General features: G+C 43.8%; 1 protein-coding gene across 1 annotated transcript in view; it reads right to left on the bottom strand.

The window, feature by feature from the left end:
- KLB (klotho beta) overlaps positions 1 to 18,335 on the bottom strand; it is a 62,075-nt gene extending 43,740 nt beyond the window's left edge. The window contains exon 1 of the mRNA XM_069744599.1: positions 17,423 to 18,335. Within this exon, the coding sequence (XP_069600700.1) occupies positions 17,423 to 18,157 (735 nt within the window). The 5' untranslated portion in view covers positions 18,158 to 18,335. The remainder of the gene's footprint in view (positions 1 to 17,422) is intronic.
- Positions 18,336 to 18,682: the final 347 nt, after the last annotated feature.

Here is an 18,682-nt window from a genome sequence, read left to right as displayed (position 1 = left end):
ATAGTCGAAAGACTGAATCATAGATTCGCAAGGCATGGTTTGGTCACACAGGACATTCTTCAGGAGCACATCGCTCCCTTGCCTCCCAGCTTCCTCTTTGCTGTGTGCAATGCACTACTGATTGACAGTTCAGACCAGTGCCGCTGGCCAATAACGTACCCTCTCCAAAGCTACAAGCAGAGGCAACTTTGTCTCTGCAGCATTGGATGATTGCAGGGGCACTGGTACAGATATCTTCCCAGCTTCAGAGAAGCACTTGCATGCTCTATAGCACAGGTCACCCACCTTTCTGACCTTGAGAGCCACATTCAGCTGTGGAAGAGGGTCGTGAGCCACATCCAGCACCTGTCCCACTCACAGTAGTGACAATCAGAACCCACATTACCGGTTTAATGACAGCCAAAGCTTTTCCACTGAAATCACACCAAGGTTTCCTATCTTACCCCATTCAGATCTGCACTTCTGTGCAGGGCTACACACAAAAGTAACCATCTAGAGATCAATGCTTTGTAGTCATTTGCTACACCTGGTGCTAATGCACCAAGCTGGCACACAGCCACAAGCCACACATCACAGGCCCGTGAAACACATGTGGCTGTCGAGTTACAAGCTGCTTTATAGCAAAGAGCTTGCAAGCGCTGCACTCCAAGCCTAAGAGACTAGCCACCGATTGCAGTGAATGTCTGTTCTTGAGGATGGAGAAGATTTATAATCAAAAGTAAAATTGGAAAGTTGGTTGTTTTGCAATTTCAACCTTTTATCAGGATGAGAATAACCTTTTAAGCCAAATACTGCATCAAAATGGCACTTCATGAGCCTGTCCAGAACATTCATCTAAAAAAGTTTAATCAGGAAACCTAGAGAAGGTTAAGGTAGTAGATATTGCCCTCTGGAGCCAATGTATAAGCTATGGTTAAAAGTAGAGCTTACTACAATGAGAACTGCTCTTACACAACAGGTGTGCGCTCAAGGTTCACCGATAGGAGATATCTTGCTTGCAGCCCACTGATGTCTCAAGAGGGAGTTTTTAACCTCATGTTTGTTCTGTAAGTAGCTTTACAAACCTTTTTCATAGCTCATGGAACTAATGCAAAAAAAATAAAAAATCTAAAATAATATGTGCGGGGCGTGGCCTGAACGTCCATGTGAGCGGACGTGTGACAGAGCGCTCCCGCTGCTAACGCTCAATTTATCCTTATAAGCCGCAGCTGAGCGGCGATTCACAGCGCTTACCGGCTGCAGGAGAGTCCCGGGAGTGCGGCGGTGAATAGCGGCGGCCCCGAGATCGGCAAACATGACCAGGAGGAGACAAAGAGACGCCGGAGCCGGCGAGGCAGGGACCGGCCAAGATGGCGCCGACGCCAGGGAGAAGGCGGAGAAGGACAACGCGGCATGCCAGAAGAGAATGTCGGCGGCGGCAAAGCTCCAGCAGTTTGCTAGAGTGGAAGCCGCAGGGAACACAGGAAAAGCAGAGGAGGACGACGGAGTGGACACAGACACAGAAGGAGAGGAGGAAAGCCCAGCAGAGGAGCAGGAGGTACAACAGGGGAGCAGGGATGGTGACATGGCAGTGGTAGTAGGGGGATCTGAAGATAAGGAGTCAGGAGCAGAGCCCACTCTTAGAGATGTTTTTGCACTGGTATCAGCATGCAAACAATCCCTCACCCAGCAGCTACAGGAGGTCAAGGGGGATACAGCCCAGATAAATGCAGCCCTGCAGAAGATTGACAAACGTGTGGGGGCTGTGGAGGAAAGAGTGAGCACGGCAGAAGACCATATAGTGCAGCTGCAGAAAGCGGAGAGGAAGTTTACTCAGGCAATATCGGAGCTGGCTGCAAAAAATGAGGATCTGGAGAATAGGTCCAGAAGAAATAACATTCGTATAGTGGGTGTCCCTGAAAAAATTGAGGGGAGGAATCCCACGGAGTATATTGAAAGCTGGCTCCTTGAGACCTTTGGTGATGCAGCACTGACAAAAGTATTTGCGGTAGAAAGAGCCCACAGGGTCCCACCGAAACCACCTGTCCCTGGAGCAAATCCCCGTACCATGCTTGCCAAAATCCTAAACTACAGAGACAGAGACATTATCCTGAGGAAAGCTAGAGACATGACGGATCTGACAATTGGAGGTCAAAGAGTTGCTATTTACCCTGACTATTCCGCCCTGGTACAGAAACAACGGATGATGTTCACGGGTATCAAGAGACGGCTGAGAGAACTGGGAGTGCAATACTCCATGATGTTTCCGGCACGACTGAGAGTGGTAGCGCTGGATAAGATTCATTTTTTCCAGACGCCGGAGGACGCTACCCAGTGGATAGATCTTAACGCTAAAAAGCTTAAAGGGAAAGGAGATTGAAAATGTGGGGTGGGTTAGTCGGGAGGTATTTTAATTCTTTCAAAAAGGGGAAAAAGAGATGGACTGACAGTACATTGGTAATTGAAATGTGAAGGTTGGAGGGTGGAGCTGGGTATTATTCAGGGAATGTACTGGGTGTGCTGATGCGGCGGAGAAGTACGAGGGAGGAAGGGTGTGCAGCGTACTAAAAGTTTATTTAGTTTCTTGCAGTTGTAATTTAATACAGGTTGAATTATATTGTTCTTCTAAGAATTGCGCCGAATTCTGTTATAAACGGTAGCGGGAGGCGGAAGGAGAAGGTTACGTTAACAAGAGTGTTCGCAATGGGTGATGGTGCCCCACTCTTGATAAGAGGTAGAATGTATAGTATTGGGGGGTGTGGGGGAGGGGGGGTAGGGGTGAGGGTGGGGAGGGAAGTTAGACAGCTCAGAACCGGGAGTATTGACATAACTAAGGATGATGAGTCACATAATAGGGGACCGCTTTAAGATTTTGAGTTGGAATGTGAGAGGTCTGGCGGATAAATCTAGGAGAGCTGCGAGCTTGCAGTATGCGAAGGATCAGCGGGCTTCTATGATATGCTTGCTAGAGACGCACTTGATACAGGAGAAAGTGGACGTACTGAATAGACGTTGGATACAGAAAGGGTATCATTCTACCTTTTCGACGTACTCAAGAGGTGTGTCAGTGTTGGTGCCGGTGGGAGTGCAGTATGAAGAGGTGAAAGTATGCGTGGATGCTGAGGGTCAGTATGTGGTGATACAATGTATATTGTATGGAGTGAGATTGTGTGTGGCGGCAATGTATATTCCACCTCCATATTCAAGTAAGAAGATCAGGGAGGTGTTGGAGAAGGTGCAACGATGGGAACCACTACCACTCTTAATTATTGGGGATTTGAACAATATCTGTGATGACTTTTGGGATAAAAATAAGAACACCCAGAATAGGTCGGAGGGGCACACTACAACATTTGGTACCTATGTGCGTGAAATAGGCATGATTGATCTATGGAGAGTTAGACATGTTGGGGAGAGAGGGTACTCGTGCTACTCGCCGGCTCATGCTACGCTATCCAGAATTGATATGGCACTGGGTAACCGCCTGTTGGACACAATGGTGGGAGAGGTGCGTTATCTGCCGAGGGCCTTTTCGGATCACAGTCCAATTGAGGTGGAGGTTAGGTTGTTGGGGACACGGACCACAAGTGGGAGAGAATGGAAGATCCATCCTAACTGGTTACAGAGTATTGATTTGGACGGTATAGGGAAGGAGGTGACGGAATTCTTTGCTTTAAATGATGGGAGTACAGATGCTCTAACTGTTTGGGATGCAATGAAAGCGTACCTGAGAGGGTTACTATTTAGAGACATTAGTAGGTGTAAGAGGAGGACAAGGGAGGCGGAGAGAGTGGCGATGGAGGAGCTGAAAGCCGCAGAGGACGAGATGGTAGTGCTGGGGACTTCTGAGGCAGAGAAAAGGTTGAGAACAGCGCAAAATTGTATGGAAAAGATTCTGCTGGGAAAAGCTGAAAGGAAGCGGGAGTTTCAGAGGGTGGCTTATTTTCAGGAGGGAGAAACAGTGGGACACATGCTATCGGTGGTAGCCGCGGCTCAGCGTGGTACCTCGTATGTACATTCGTTGGTTTCAGATGGGGGGAGCAGGGTATCTGAAACACCTGAAATTATAAAGGTCTTTGCGGACTTTTACGCGGACTTATATTCCTCCAGGGTCAATGAGTCAGCCGGAGATACGGAGACTTTCCTTGAGAGTCTGGGTCTTCCGAAATTGAGTGAGGAGGATAGGGTGAGCCTCGATGCCCCTATCACCGAGGAGGAACTGAGTCGGGCGCTGAAGTCTATGGCTAATGGGAAGGCACCTGGGGTTGATGGGTTACCAGCCGAAATCTATAAAAGTTTGGAGGAAGTGCTGATTCCCAGATTAAAGTTAGTACTGGAGGAGGCTGGATGCCAAGGGTATCTCCCAGCATCTATGAGGGAGGCTATTATAGTGGTTATTCCGAAGGAAGATAAGGATCTGGGGAAGCCTGAGTCATATCGACCAATCTCTCTGTTAACCATCGATGTCAAGCTCTTGGCCAAGGTGTTAGCTACCCGTTTGTCCAGCGTCATTGCTAGCCTTGTACATCCGGATCAGTCTGGTTTTATGCCTGACAGGTCTACAGCGGTTAATCTGCGGAGGCTGCATATGAACCTACAGCTGAAGTCTGACAACTGTGGCCGAAGGGTTATTGCATCCTTGGATGCCCATAAGGCGTTTGACAGTGTGGAGTGGGGATATCTCTGGCGGGTGTTGAAGTGTATGGGTATTGGTCCGCAATTTGTGGCATGGACTCAACTGTTATATTCACTACCAACAGCTAGAATTAGAGTGAATGGGGAACTTTCTCAGCCTATAAAGTTGGCCAGAGGTACGAGGCAGGGTTGCCCACTGTCGCCCCTTCTGTTTGCCTTAGCTGTGGAGCCACTGGCCGCTAAGATCCGACAATCGGATGAGGTTCCTGGGTTCAGATATGGGAGTGTTGAGGAGAAGATCGCGTTATATGCAGATGACATCTTACTGTTCCTGGCGGACCCGGATGAAGCCTTGAATGGGGCTATCGAGATCATTGGGAAATTTGGAGCCTTGTCGGGATTGAGGATAAATTGGGATAAATCGGTCCTCTTCGAGGTGGATGGGGTGGAGGAGAGCAGAAGTGAGCCATTGGGAGAGGGGCGGCTTAAGGTGGCATCCCTTTTCAAATACCTGGGAATATGGATCTCGATCCCAGTTACAGAGTTTTTGTATAGGAATTTGACTCCTCTCATGGGCGCCCTTAAAGCAAAAGTGGATGCGTGGAATAAATTACACCTATCGGTGGTGGGTAGGGTTAATCTCATTAAAATGGTTCTGATGCCCAAATTACTTTACGTCCTACATAATGCGCCAGTTTGGATTCCACGTGGGAAATTCCGGCAGATTAATGCTCTTTTTAGAAGCCTGATATGGGGGAGGCGGTACCCACGTATTCGCCTGGAGACGCTTCAGCGACCCAAGGAAGATGGAGGATTGGCTTTACCCAATCCTGAGTTATATTTTCTTGCAGCCCAGAGCCAGCATTTGAAGGGCTGGGCGCGGGGAGCGTCTACCAGTGCGGTACAACACTTGATGGAGAGGGTGACAAACCGAAGACCGGTGGCGCAGTGTCTGGAGGATGGCTCCTTGGGAGTATTGGGGAAATTATACCCAACTATGTTTTTGATACATAAATTATGGACCAGACTGCGACATATTCGGGGGGTTACGGGGCTGACTAAATTTACACCGATATGGCTTAATAATAATTTGGTTGAGTTTGCGGCTCTTGGAGTGCTGGCGGAGTGGCAGGCCAAAGGAATCCACTTGGTGGCTCAGATAATTCAACAACAAGGATTAAAGTCCTTTTCGCAGCTGCAGGGGGAGTTTGGATTGAGACCGACTGGGGAGTATCAATATGCTCAGATGAAACATGCCTTTAAAGCGCAAAACAAGGGCGGTGGTATTGAGATCCAGGAGGACATAGTTCTGGAATACGTATGTGGGGAAGGGTCCACAAGGGGAGTCATTACCACCCTTTATAAGGACCTTCTACATGCATATTTACTAGACTTCCCTCTAAAAGCGAGAGCGAAATGGGAAAGAGATTTAGGCCCAATGGAGGATGAAACCTGGGAGTCGGTGTTGGAGTGGGTTCCACGAGTGTCACTGAGCGAGCCGTATAGACTATCGCAGCTGTACATCTTGCACAGAGTCTATAAATCACCGGAAGTGTTGCACAGAGCGGGGTTGCGTGCTGACTCTGAATGCCCGAGATGTAGGACTGAGAATGCAGGAATATATCACATGATGTGGACATGTCCAAGACTGGTTGCTTTCTGGTTGGTGGTAATGAGCCGTGTGGAAGGGGCGTATAAATGCAGAGTGCCGAGAGATCCGATGGTGTGCCTACTGGGATATGTGGAGGAAATTAGAGTGGATAACATCTGGAAGATAGCAATAGCTAGGCTATTATATATGGCAAGGAAGGTAATAGCAAGGAACTGGATCAAGGATGAGCCGCCTACAAGGGGTGAATTCCTGAAATATGTTAAACATGGTCTCAATTTGGAAAAGGGGGTATACAAAAGACGTGGGAAAATAGAAACGTTTGATAAAATGTGGTCTCCGTGGCTCGAGCTGGGATAGTAGGTATGGGTAATGGGAGGATGAGGGCCTCTGAAAGGAAGAGAGTGCTAAAGAACAAGCGGACATAAGTGATTCAAATGGCTCAAAGAGCCATCAATACTGGTAACAAAGTATAACTGGGTATGAGCTGTCAGGGGAGGGGGAGGTTTGGGTTTTGTTGGGATTGTTGGGGGTTTGGAAAATGTAAAATTTTGTAATATACTGGAAAATGCATAAATTGTATTGTTCATATTCGCTTTCAATAAAAATCTATTTAAAAAAAAAAAAAAAAAAAATAATATGTGCAACTACTTTGAAGCATCCTATTAGTTGTTAGACACTGACTTTAGCAATGCAGGAACAACCATGTATAGGGTTCTTGCGGGTCCTATGAGGGACCCGCATGAGAAATTGGGATGGTTTTAGAGGGCTGGACTAATATAATTACCGTATTTTTCGGACTATAAGATGCATCGGACCATAAGGCGCACCTCAAATTTGGGGTGAAAATTGCAGAAAAAAATATTTTTTTATAAGATGGGGGTCCGTCTTATTGTCCGAATTTACAGTATCTTACCTGAGGGCTGGCGGTGGCAGAGCAGGGTCACAGGAGGCATGGTGTCGGCAGAGGTGGGGTTATGCGGTGTGGCGTGCACCTGAGCAGGGTCCCTTCCTGCTTAGGTGGACGACGCCACGGCCTGGTGTCCACGGGGGGGTTGTAGCAGTGGTGTGGCGATGGCAGAGGTGTGGTATGGTGTGCGCAGGGTCCCTTCCATGCATCGGCACAGAATGCAATGTGAGCAGCAGAGCCAGGTTGAATATTGGTGGCGGCAGCCATCTTCCCGAGGCGGCGCGTGCGCAGATGGAGTGCTTTGCTTCATGGGGCTTCAGGAAAACAGCCGCGGGAGGCCGCGCATGCGCAGATGAAGATCACTGCGGCCATTTTCCTGAAGCCGAGATCTAAATCTGCAGGAAAATGGCCGCCGCGATCTCCATCTATGCACGTGCGGCCTCCCATGGCCATTTTCCTGAAGCCCCGTGAAGCAGAGCACTCCATCTGCGCAAGCGCGGCCTCGGGAAGATGGCTGCCGCCACCAATAAACCGGTGATCAACCCGGTTCTGCTGCTCACATTGCACGTGACGTACAGGGTCGATGCGTATGAGCTCGGGGCCTTCACTCCAGCTGCCAGGGGTCCTCCTCAGAAGCATCTGGCGGCTGGCCGAGCGGTGCGGGGGCACCTGTCACAAGTGACAGCTAGCTGGCGGGCCGTTTAAAATCATCAGGCGGGCCGGATGCGGCCCGCAGGCTGCATCTTGCCCAGGTCTGCCCTAAGATGTCTGTTAGGGCAGTATCTACCACTTGGAAGGTGATTTTCTAAAAGCTAGAGAGGAATTTCTCAATCTCTCCTAAAACTCCACTTTGGCGCAAAACTAACTATCCACATGTGTAAAACTATGGTGGATCGGCCGTTTTGGGCTTCCCGTGGAATTAGATATCTTGAGAAATTATTTACCAGCAGCCTAATTTTCTGTCATTCCAAAGCATCTAGGAACTACTGTATTTTATGGCCCATAAGACTCACCACAAGTTTAGAAGAGGTAAATAAGAAAAAAAATAATGTAATAAATGTTAACCTATCAAGAGGATCAAGCATGTCAGGGGGGTCACAGGTGCGTCTTGCAGTTTATGTAGCTTACCGGGTAGGGGAGCAGCAGTGGTGCGGGGTTGTAGCATAGAAGTCCACCAATCCCCTCTCTATGCTACACTGGCTCCAATTAGTGAGCTCATTTTCAGTCCAATACAAAAAGTCTAAATTGAACACATCCGAGATGTTATTGGTCAGCAATTGCAAAGGGAGCTGCCAGCACTGGATTTAGAAGATTTGTGTGCCCAAGCGCATTCAGCATGGCACAACATTCCTCAGGCAACTATTAATAACCTCATTGATAGTATGCAAGGTATGTAAGTGTGGGGATTTCTGCATGTGTCGCTTATAATCAATACGGTGGCGCAGTGGATAGCACAGCAGCCTTGCAGCGCTGGAGTCCTGGGTTCAAGCCCCACTAAGGACAACATCTGCAAAGAGTTTGTATGTTCTCTCCGTGTTTGCGTGGGTTTCCTCCGGGTACTCCGGTTTCCTCCCACATTACAAAGACATACTGATAGGGACATTAGATTGTGAGCCCCAACGGGGACAGCAACGATAATGTGTGCAACCTGTAAAGCGCTGCGGAATATGTTAGCGCTATATAAAAATAAAGATTATTTATTTATAATACTGAACAACTTATTTATTTATTTTATTTTACTCACTTATATAGCACTATTAATTCCAAGGCGCTTTACAGACATTATCGATGTTGTCCCCACTGCAGCATACAATCTAGATTCCCTATCAGTATGTGTTTGGAGTGTGGGAGGAATCCAGAGAACCTGATGGAAACCCACGCAAAACATATATACATATAAACATATATGCATTACCGCCTGGCCAGGGGCTCTACACATCTTGTCTGGGAAAGAACCTGCCCAATTTCGGCTTTCTATTTACCTTTCTATTCAAGAATGTTACTAGGTGGTTTTTTACCTTGACTTATCTATCAGCACTCTTGCACTTTTTAGCATCACAGTATGCATGAGATTTGTGCAATATTGATGGATTTGTGAGTAGTCTCTCCATGGGTCTTGTTGTTTTCCGAAAGGTGTCATGTTGTATTCCAATTGTTATGAACTACTTTAATAAAAATTGAAACTTTTTTTTTTTATTCACTGGTGTAGTCCGTATTCTCCTATATTTCTCTACTTTCTTGGAGTTGGTGTGCATCTTTATTGCGGGCAGACCACCATTGTGTGGTACTACCCTGCATATGGCATGCAACTGAGGTTTTTGTTTGCTTTGACTAAAGAAGGGGTGGGCTTCCAGGGTTGCTAAGCAGAGATGGAAAAGATCCCATTACAATGAGCCCTTCATTGAATTCAAACAGTCCCTCACTATTTTTAAGTCCAGCACTACTTTGAAGCAAAACAAACATACTTCTCATCTCTCATATTTTCCCTGTTTCACAACCCTAAACAGCTATTCAACACTTTCAATTCTCTCCTCCAACCCCAGCATCCCCTCCCTCTTCTCTTATATCAGCTGAAGACTTTGCCTCATTCTTCAGGCAGAAGAGTCATAACATCAGACAAAGATCTTGCCTAAAGTCCCCACAGCCCCTCCTCATAACTACTCAGCCCTCCTCCTTGAAAACCAACTTCTCCATTAGGGAAGATCAACTTTCCCCTCTACTTTCCAGATCACGTCTCACCACCTGTGCACTTGACCCGATCCTGTCATATCCTGTCCCACCTGTCCTGTCCCACCTGATCCCAAACCTCACCACAGTCTTCATCCCAACCCTAACCCATCTCTTCAACCTGTCACTAACAACTTGTGTCTTCCCATGCGTCAATCACACCCATCCTCAAAAGAACTTTCTTGACTCATCCTCTCTGTCTAGCTATCGCCCCATATCACTTCTCCCCTATGCTTCAAAACTACTGGAACAACACGTCCATTTAAAACTGTCCTCCCACTCCCTCATCAACCCCTTACAATTTGGATTACGACCGTATCATTCCACTGAAACTGCCCTGACTAAACTCACCAATGACCTACTAACTTCCATATACAAGCGACACTACTCTGTCCTACTTCTCCTGGTACTGTCCTCTGCCTTCGACACAGTGGACCATTCACTCTTACTACAGATGCTCTCATCTCTTGGCATCACAGACTTGGCCCTATCCTGGATCTCATAATATCTAACAGACCGGACATTCAGCATCTTCCATTCACACACCACCTCATTATCTCACCCCTTTCTCGATGTCCCCCAAGGTTCAGTTCTAGGGCCCCTGCTCTTATCCTTCGGCCTGGGACACCTCATTGAGTTTCATGGCTTTCAGTATCACCTCTATGCTGATGACACACAGATCTACCTCTCTGGACCCTATATCACCTCCCTACTAACCAGAATCCCACAATGTCTGTCCACTATTTCATCTTTCTTCTCTGCTAGATTTCTAAAACTTCACATGGATAAAACAGAATTCATCATCTATCCCCGATCTCAATCGACCCCACTAACTGACCTATCCATCAAAGTAAATGGCTGCTCACTCTCCCCAGTCCCGCAAGCTCGGTGCCTTGGGGGTAATCCTTGACTCTGATCTCTCCTTGAAACCACGTATCCAAGCACTTTCCACTTCCTGCCGACTAAAACTCAAAAATTATTTAGAGACAACATTCTCCTGCTTCTCTCAGTTTTTTACAGAAAATTGAAAGAATTATGAAGAGCAGCTCGTCAGCATGTGACTCTGGTTTGTGAACATCGTATGTATCTACTTTGAGTTACAAAAGCAGCTACTCTTTCCTCTTTTTCTGTATTTGCCTCTCCACTGTGGCTCTGCCCTTCTATTTATGAACCAGGAAAATCAGGATGAACAATTTTGTAACCCCCTCCTGATAAAAACAAGATCTTTGTCTTAACATGTAAATAGCGGAGATAAGAAAAAATGTAGAAGAAAAAGAAGTCTTCACACATACTAGATCCTGGAAATAAGCCGGTATCATGGTTGTGAACCTACAACTCCCAGCATTGCAAGCGCTGGAGAGTCAAATATTTTCAGATCATTGATATACAGTATATTAGATGGTCATCAATTCTGAAAAAAAACAACAACTAGATAACGGTATGATGAAAAAAAAAACCAAGTCTTGTTTAACAGTTTCCATAGATCACCATTACTATTCGGTGAGACTGGTCATTACTGGCTCTAACAAAGTCAACAAGGACTGAGAATCTGAAGTAAGCACAACACACATAAGATCAAAAAGTCAAGGATACAAAAGTCAGTGGGTGTTACAAAGATTAATAATCAATTGCACTGTAAGCAGAGATGACAACGCATAACCCTCATTATCATACATTGCAGATTTGATCAGTATTTTGCTTCAGGAGTGGCTGCTAGAGTCAGCGGAAATTTAACGGAAAGTCAAACTTCTTCTCTTCCTTACAGATTTGGTATCAACGCTCTTCTATGGGATTGGAGCACACCAGCTACCCCTACCTCCCCCTATGTATCAGCGAGCCTTGGCCGCCAGGATTGTCAGGTTGACATTCATTTTTTCCGGATTTTATAAAAAATTATGGACATAAAATAGTTTTTATGGACACATTGGAAAACCATGATAAATGATCATGATCACAAGTGATACATTATGCAGCCGATAATTCTGATATGACATCAGCTGCATTCACTGAGAACTGTAGAAGGATGATAACAACAGTCAAAATAATCTGTTTTAGCTTGTTCATATTCACAAAAATCACGGACGTCTTAAAAAAAATGTAAGGACGGGGAAAAAAAAAGTGTCCAATTTTTACGGACTGTCCTGGAATTTATGGGTGGTTACAACAATGTTGGCCGTTTATGTTCCTGTTGTAAGTTCACGAGCTTGTCTTTACTAGAATCCCTTTTGGTAGCTACTGATCGCTGCATACTGGGAAGACCCAAAAGATCTGTTATTTTGTACTGCTGCATACTGGGAAGACCCAAAAAATCTGGTGTTTTGAAGATGCTCTTACCCAGTCATCTAAAGATCAGAATTTGGCCCGTGGCAAAATTGCTCAGATTTTTACATTTACAAATTTACAAATTTTTCCTAGCTTGGTTATAATGTTATGGCTGATTAGTATATAATAATAGTTTTTATAATAACAATCAAAACAACAAAACTACCATCAATAAACTGCAGAAAGCAGCTTGGATCGACGCAAGTACTATGTCGATACATTACAACATCCTAGATATTTTGAGAGAACTCTATGTGCAATGAGGGACAACACCAACTAGTGATCTGAGAGTTGTGATTTATAAAGATTAGTGATGAGCGAATATACTCGTTACTCGAGATTTCTCGAGCACACTCGGGGGTCCTCTGAGTATTTTTTAGTGTTCGGAGATTTAGTTTTTAGCGCCGCAGCTGAATGATTTACATCTGTTAGGCTACGTTCACATTTGCGCTGCATCGGGCGCAACTGAGGCGACGCATGCGTCATGCGCCCCTATATTTAACATAGGGGGCGCATGGACATGCGTTGTGCTGCGTTTTGCGACGCATGCGTTTTTTTTGCCGCAAGCGTAGGGCGCAGAGGACGCAGCAAGTTGCATTTTTTTTGCATCCAAAATTCTGCAAAAAAGGATGCATGCGTCGCAAAACGCTGCGTTTTAGCGTGCGTTTTGTTGCGTTTTTGTTTGCGTTGTGCGTTGCGTCTCCAACGCAACATCGCACAACGCAAATGTGAACGTATCCTTAGCCAGCACAAGTACATGTGGGGGTTGCCTGGTTGCTGAGGAATCCCCGCATGTACTTATGCTGGCTAACAGATGTAAATCAATCAGCTGCGGCAAGAAAAACTAAATCTCCGAGCACTAAAAAATACTCTGAGGAACCCCGAGTGTCCTCGGGAAATCTCGAGTAACGAGTATACTCGCTCATCACTAATGAAAATATTCATTTTTATTTTACTCACTTTTATAGCACCATTAATTCCACAGCGCTTTACAGACATCATCATCGCTGTCCCCATTGGGGCTCACAATCTAGATCCCGCATCAGTATGTCCTTGGAGTGTGGGAGGAAACCCATGCAAACATGAGTAGAACATACCTCCTTGCAGATGTTGTCCTTGGTTGGATTTGAACCCAGGACTCCGACACTGCAAGGATGCAGTGCTAATCACTGAGCCACCCATAATAATAATGATCAGAATAAGGGCCCCTTTCCACTTGTGAGAAAAACGGACGAGTGCAATCCGATAAAAAATCGGATTGCACTTGGACCAATGTTTTTCAATAGGTGACATTCCATTTGCGATTTTTTTCCCAGCCGAAATCGGACTGAGAAAAATCTGTGTCGGCTGAGAAAAAATCGCAGCATGCTGCGTATTGCTGAGATTACCGGACGAGACTCACCAATGCAAGTCAATGGGTGCGAGAAAAAAAACGCATGGAATACGGACCATCCGTATTCCATCCGTTTTTTACGGATACCTTACCATTCTGTGGCACAGAACACTGTAAATAGTCCTGTAAATGACTGTATAAAAATAGTTGCAGAGAAAAAAAACGGATTGCATACGGATGTAAAAACGGATGATGCGATTAAAAAATCGCATTACACTCGCATGACACTCGCATGACAATCGCACACTTTACATCTGATTTTTCGGTCCGTAAATCGGACTGTTTTTTTTCTCACACAAGTGGAAAGGGGCCCTTATAGTGTATTTGGATCTATGCTATCAGGACACTCCTCTATTTTCTGTAATACTAATATACAGACAATAAATAGTGCTATGATTCCCTAATTAAAGGTTAAAGTCATGCTGCAAAATGGACTTTGCATATGCAGATACTAAGCTTTGTAAATATGCAATGTAAATATGTTCAGGATAATGTGCGCGTCCACAAAGCGTAATAATACTGTGTGTATAAGCCCTAAATAAGCTGTGGGTTAACACAGGGAATAAATATTACCTCCCCAAAAAATTTGCACGGCCACATGATCAAAGCAGTTTACCTACCCGCATATCTTATGTGAGCTGCATGTAAAAAATACCGATTAGGCTGGGTCACATTTATCCGATGCATCAGGCTTAGTAACCATCAGTTTCCCCTTATTTACTCCCCAGCGGTGTCACAGAATCAGATCATGATGTTACACGAAATATTGTGATCCAGCCCTTGTATCGGTACCTGCACGTATCTAGCACAAAAACTAATACAACGGACAATTGAGAACAACTCCATTGCAAAAAATCAGTTTCCATCTGGCATTCATGCTAAACATCCGATAGAAACAAGGGCCAATGAAACAATGGCCATATGTGCCTGAGAGATGGACGATCTTGTGATAACCGTTCCATATTGCCGTGCACGACGCTAGTGTGAAAGTAGCCTAATGTGTACTCCAGCTAATAAAGCAGATTTCAATGATTGCAGATACATATGAGGGATTCAATTTGACGTGAATAGAATTTGTATTTAATTTTATTAAATTCACAATTCCCATCAAATTTGATCAATGTGTGAGTTGATTTGCTCAAATCACGCCAAAAAATCAATTTTGCACAGTGTAGAAGATTGCATCAGCCACAGAAAGTTCACATGACCTCAGGCATGATCATGCAGGCTTCACCATAAAGCTTTGCATATGCACATCATATGGTATAGCGAAGCCAACAGGCGGGACTATCATAGCCTGTATAAAAGCTGAGGCAAGGAATGCAGCAGCCGCTACGATAGTGAGAGGAGATCAGAGCTCACAGCTCAGCAATAGAGATAGAAAGATCTAAAATATTGGACAAATATTCCAGACAACAATGTGTTGTCCAACAGCAGATGAGTGTTTTCGTCTGTGAATAATACACATTTAATTGAAAGGGGGAGTGACAGGAGAAGTGCTAATTGCAGTGCAAGACTCAGTGTGACTGATCAGGTATATTGTATAACTGGCATCTGTCCTCTTGCATTTAAATTACAATTATACATTTTTTTCTTAGTTCTTAATGTTTTAGAAAGCAGCAGTGGGGAAACACAATATTTTTCCAGAAAAAAATCTGAAATCAGTGTTAGAGACAGTGTTCTTGTTTTTCACAAGTGACTGTATTGAGTTTTCTTAAAACACTGTCTATGAAGAAGGTTAGAGGCAAAACACCTCTGTATTTACATATATTAGCACACCCCCAAATTTAGCACAACCTGAATTGAACACTTTAGGAGTCTTTCTGGTCACCTAATATTTAATATTTATTTTGTTTTCTGGTATCAATACTCTCACAACATTGATTAACTTAATTATATATGTCAGCGCACTACTTTTGTGATTATTTTTGTTCTATCTGCTTGAATTTTTAAAACTCTAAATTATATATATTTAACTCATTAAAAAGCTAATGTTTAAACATACCGTATTTTGTTTGCAATGGATCCTCCTTTCTCCTCAATATCTACACATTTGGGGGGGGTGCTAATATATGTATTGAGATTTTCCATTACTTTTTCATTTTTTTTTTTTTTGTAAACTAATAATTCCCCATAATCCAGACATTTAACTGAGACTGTCTACCTCACAAAGTGTGTGTGTTATAAACAATTTTTTTTTTTACAGATCTATGTTCCTAGTCAAATTTTACATCTGCAAATGCCAGACCAATACAGTTAATTATAGTGTTATGCAAAATGTATGGTAAAAGAAAAAAAAAACATCACCACTAAAAATGTGTGAGCCACTATCAGGAGCAGAATCAGAACAACCACCAGTCATCCATGCAGGAGTACTACCAACCACAGGTCACAATAGTCCTTCTTTACCTCTGATGAATGTATCAGTGATGAGGAACCATAGGATAGTATGGACTACATAGCATGGCACTCGTCTGATTCACAGCAGTATGATGTTACCTCTGACAGCAACACTGTCAGTTTTCTGCTCATAACGGTCTGCCTGATTTCAAATGACAAAGAGGGATAATTTTTAGACCATTTCTTTTTAATTTGTAAAAATTGGGAATGTTTCCCATTTCATTGCGTTATTAATGAGCTGTTGATTGCTACTAGCTTACCATCTGTTTCTATGGTAAAGTCACTTTGACATTACTAAGGCTGTGTTTGTGTTAAAGAATTAAAAATAGGTTGGATACAGTTCTAGGAGACCTGGGGAGTGTTACACGTAGGCTTTGAAATATTAAGGTTCATGGCAATTTGATTTTCTGTAAAACAATTTAGGGGAAACATTTGTCAAACCGGGCAAATTTAAATGTCAAAAGATTTATCATCTCTAGTTGCGGCCATTCATTAATTAACAAAAAGTATATAAATACTTTTAAGCCCCCAAAAAAAGACAAAGGCAAGTATATAGTAAATGTTAGGATACTTTCAAACTAATTAATTTTCCAAAGCATATTTTGCCAAGAGTCTTATCACAATCCATCTCAAAATCAGTTTGTGTTACATGAGGATCTGTCACAGATTGTAATGAGGATTTGCATAGGATTTTACCCTCATAAGTCTGCTGGGAATCCTCTCCATAAACTGACATGATGTGGACTGTAGATCTCAGCAGCTTTTCACTGCAGATTCTTTAGCTGCCTGTGCAAGAGACTTGGTCAAATGTCATCTACTCTTGCTGCTACTGTTGCACACTTTCTGCTAACAAATCCAGAAACTTCAAAAGTGTATTCATCATCTGCGAACATACCCTTATGCAAATTATTTTTTGGGGATACTAATAAACTATAATAGACCACAATTATAAAAATACATATTTTGCAATTGGTTGTCATGTTGTCTTACTACATATTTCACCAGAAAGACGTGTATACAAACATAAAATCAACTTGACATAGAAGTAATAATTTTGGTTAATCCAATCTCATCCTTTTTACATTTTGGATTAATTCGAAAGATATATATATATATATATATATATATGTATATATAATGCTGCACCATTTCTAAAACTATTTTGTGCGAATTTATATTCCCATAACTTGGTTTTTACAAGTGCACTAGATAGTAGTAATGGAAAATGACCAGATGTGGAAATTCAGATGTGTTCTGGACACAGCTTCAACTGAATATAATTCCATTGTCACATATCACCCTAATATATATACGGTATATATATATATATATATATATATATATATATATATATATATATAGTTTTATTACTATTAATGCAGCATCTCTGTAGAGATCAGTAAGAAGCACAGAAACATTGAACTATTGCATTTATACAGGAATTTACCTTGATGAGGTTATGTGCCACTGCAGACACAGCTGCATCGTCTCCTCTAATAAAAGGGGCATTGGTCCCTGTGCCATAGCCATGCCAGGCAATTAAATAAGGGTTGTGTATGGTGATCCAATACTTGACCCGATCGCCAAACTTTAGGAAGCAGAACTTGGCATAATCATTAAAAAGGTGGATGACACTCTCATTTGCCCAGCCACCATATTTTTCCTGTATGGGTACAGGTAAGTCCCAGTGGTAAAGGGTGATCACTGGTTGAATGCCCTTCCTGATCAGCAAACTTATGATGCTGTTGTAGTAGCGCACACCCTGCTCACTTGGGACATCATTTCCTTGTGGGAACAGTCTTGGCCAAGAAATTGAAAAATGGTAAAAATTCACCCCTAAAAATTCCAGAGCTGGCATCTCTTTGCTGGAGAAGCTGCCTGAGGTGGCTGCAGGCAGGTCCATGGAAGGCATGCCTCTCAAAGACTGGTGGTTCTTCATAAACTGATCCCACACAGAAGGTCCCCTGCTGAAGTGATCATCTTCTATCTGCAATGATGAGCTTCCAACACCCCAAAGAAAGTCAGGAGGGAATGTTCCATGGGTGAAAAGCTGACTTTCATTTAAAGGGTTTACTTGACTCAGCCTTTGCCAGACTTGTATGCCTTCTCCAGGATTTCCGATGGCTTCTTTAGTCAAAACTAATAAGATCCAGTAGTAGCACTTCAGCCAAAATTCAGCCATTGTGCCCCACTCCAGATCTCCTGGTTATAGTGGGGCTCCTTTAATGTGTAGGGATGGAGAGACTTCCATTCAGTTGCTGCAGAGAATAGCTGAGATCCCTCTGCTGTCCTCTGCTCCAAGCGCAGGACTGTCTTATCTCAGCTGCTCTATAGAACTGGATTGTAAAAGTCCTGTCAATGATTAGCTTGAACTGTGAGCTCAGGAGGGGTCGCTGAAGGAGGGGGTGGTGTGTCCTTGCACCAGCCCTTCACAACCTCATTTGCTTTCATATTTCTGGGGAAGATGTTACCTATATTTCACTACTTTCCTATACCTACATATGCTTAACCTTATAAATGCCAAAAGACTCAGTATGCAAAATGACGATGAGACTGTGTGCACACAATTCAAGGTATATATAGTGTGCATTCTGCACAGAACACCACTGCCTTATGCTGATAGCATTCCCACCAATTATGCTAAGAGTAAGAGTGATATAGCCACATGAAACACAGTGGTTTTGGGGGGATTTTAACTTTGTTCATC

The sequence above is a fragment of the Ranitomeya imitator genome, chromosome 1, assembly GCF_032444005.1.
Source record: "Ranitomeya imitator isolate aRanImi1 chromosome 1, aRanImi1.pri, whole genome shotgun sequence".
Lineage (NCBI taxonomy): Eukaryota > Metazoa > Chordata > Amphibia > Anura > Dendrobatidae > Ranitomeya > Ranitomeya imitator.
The sequence above is the reverse complement of the archived record's forward strand: the minus strand, read 5'-3'. Positions and strand labels throughout refer to the sequence as shown.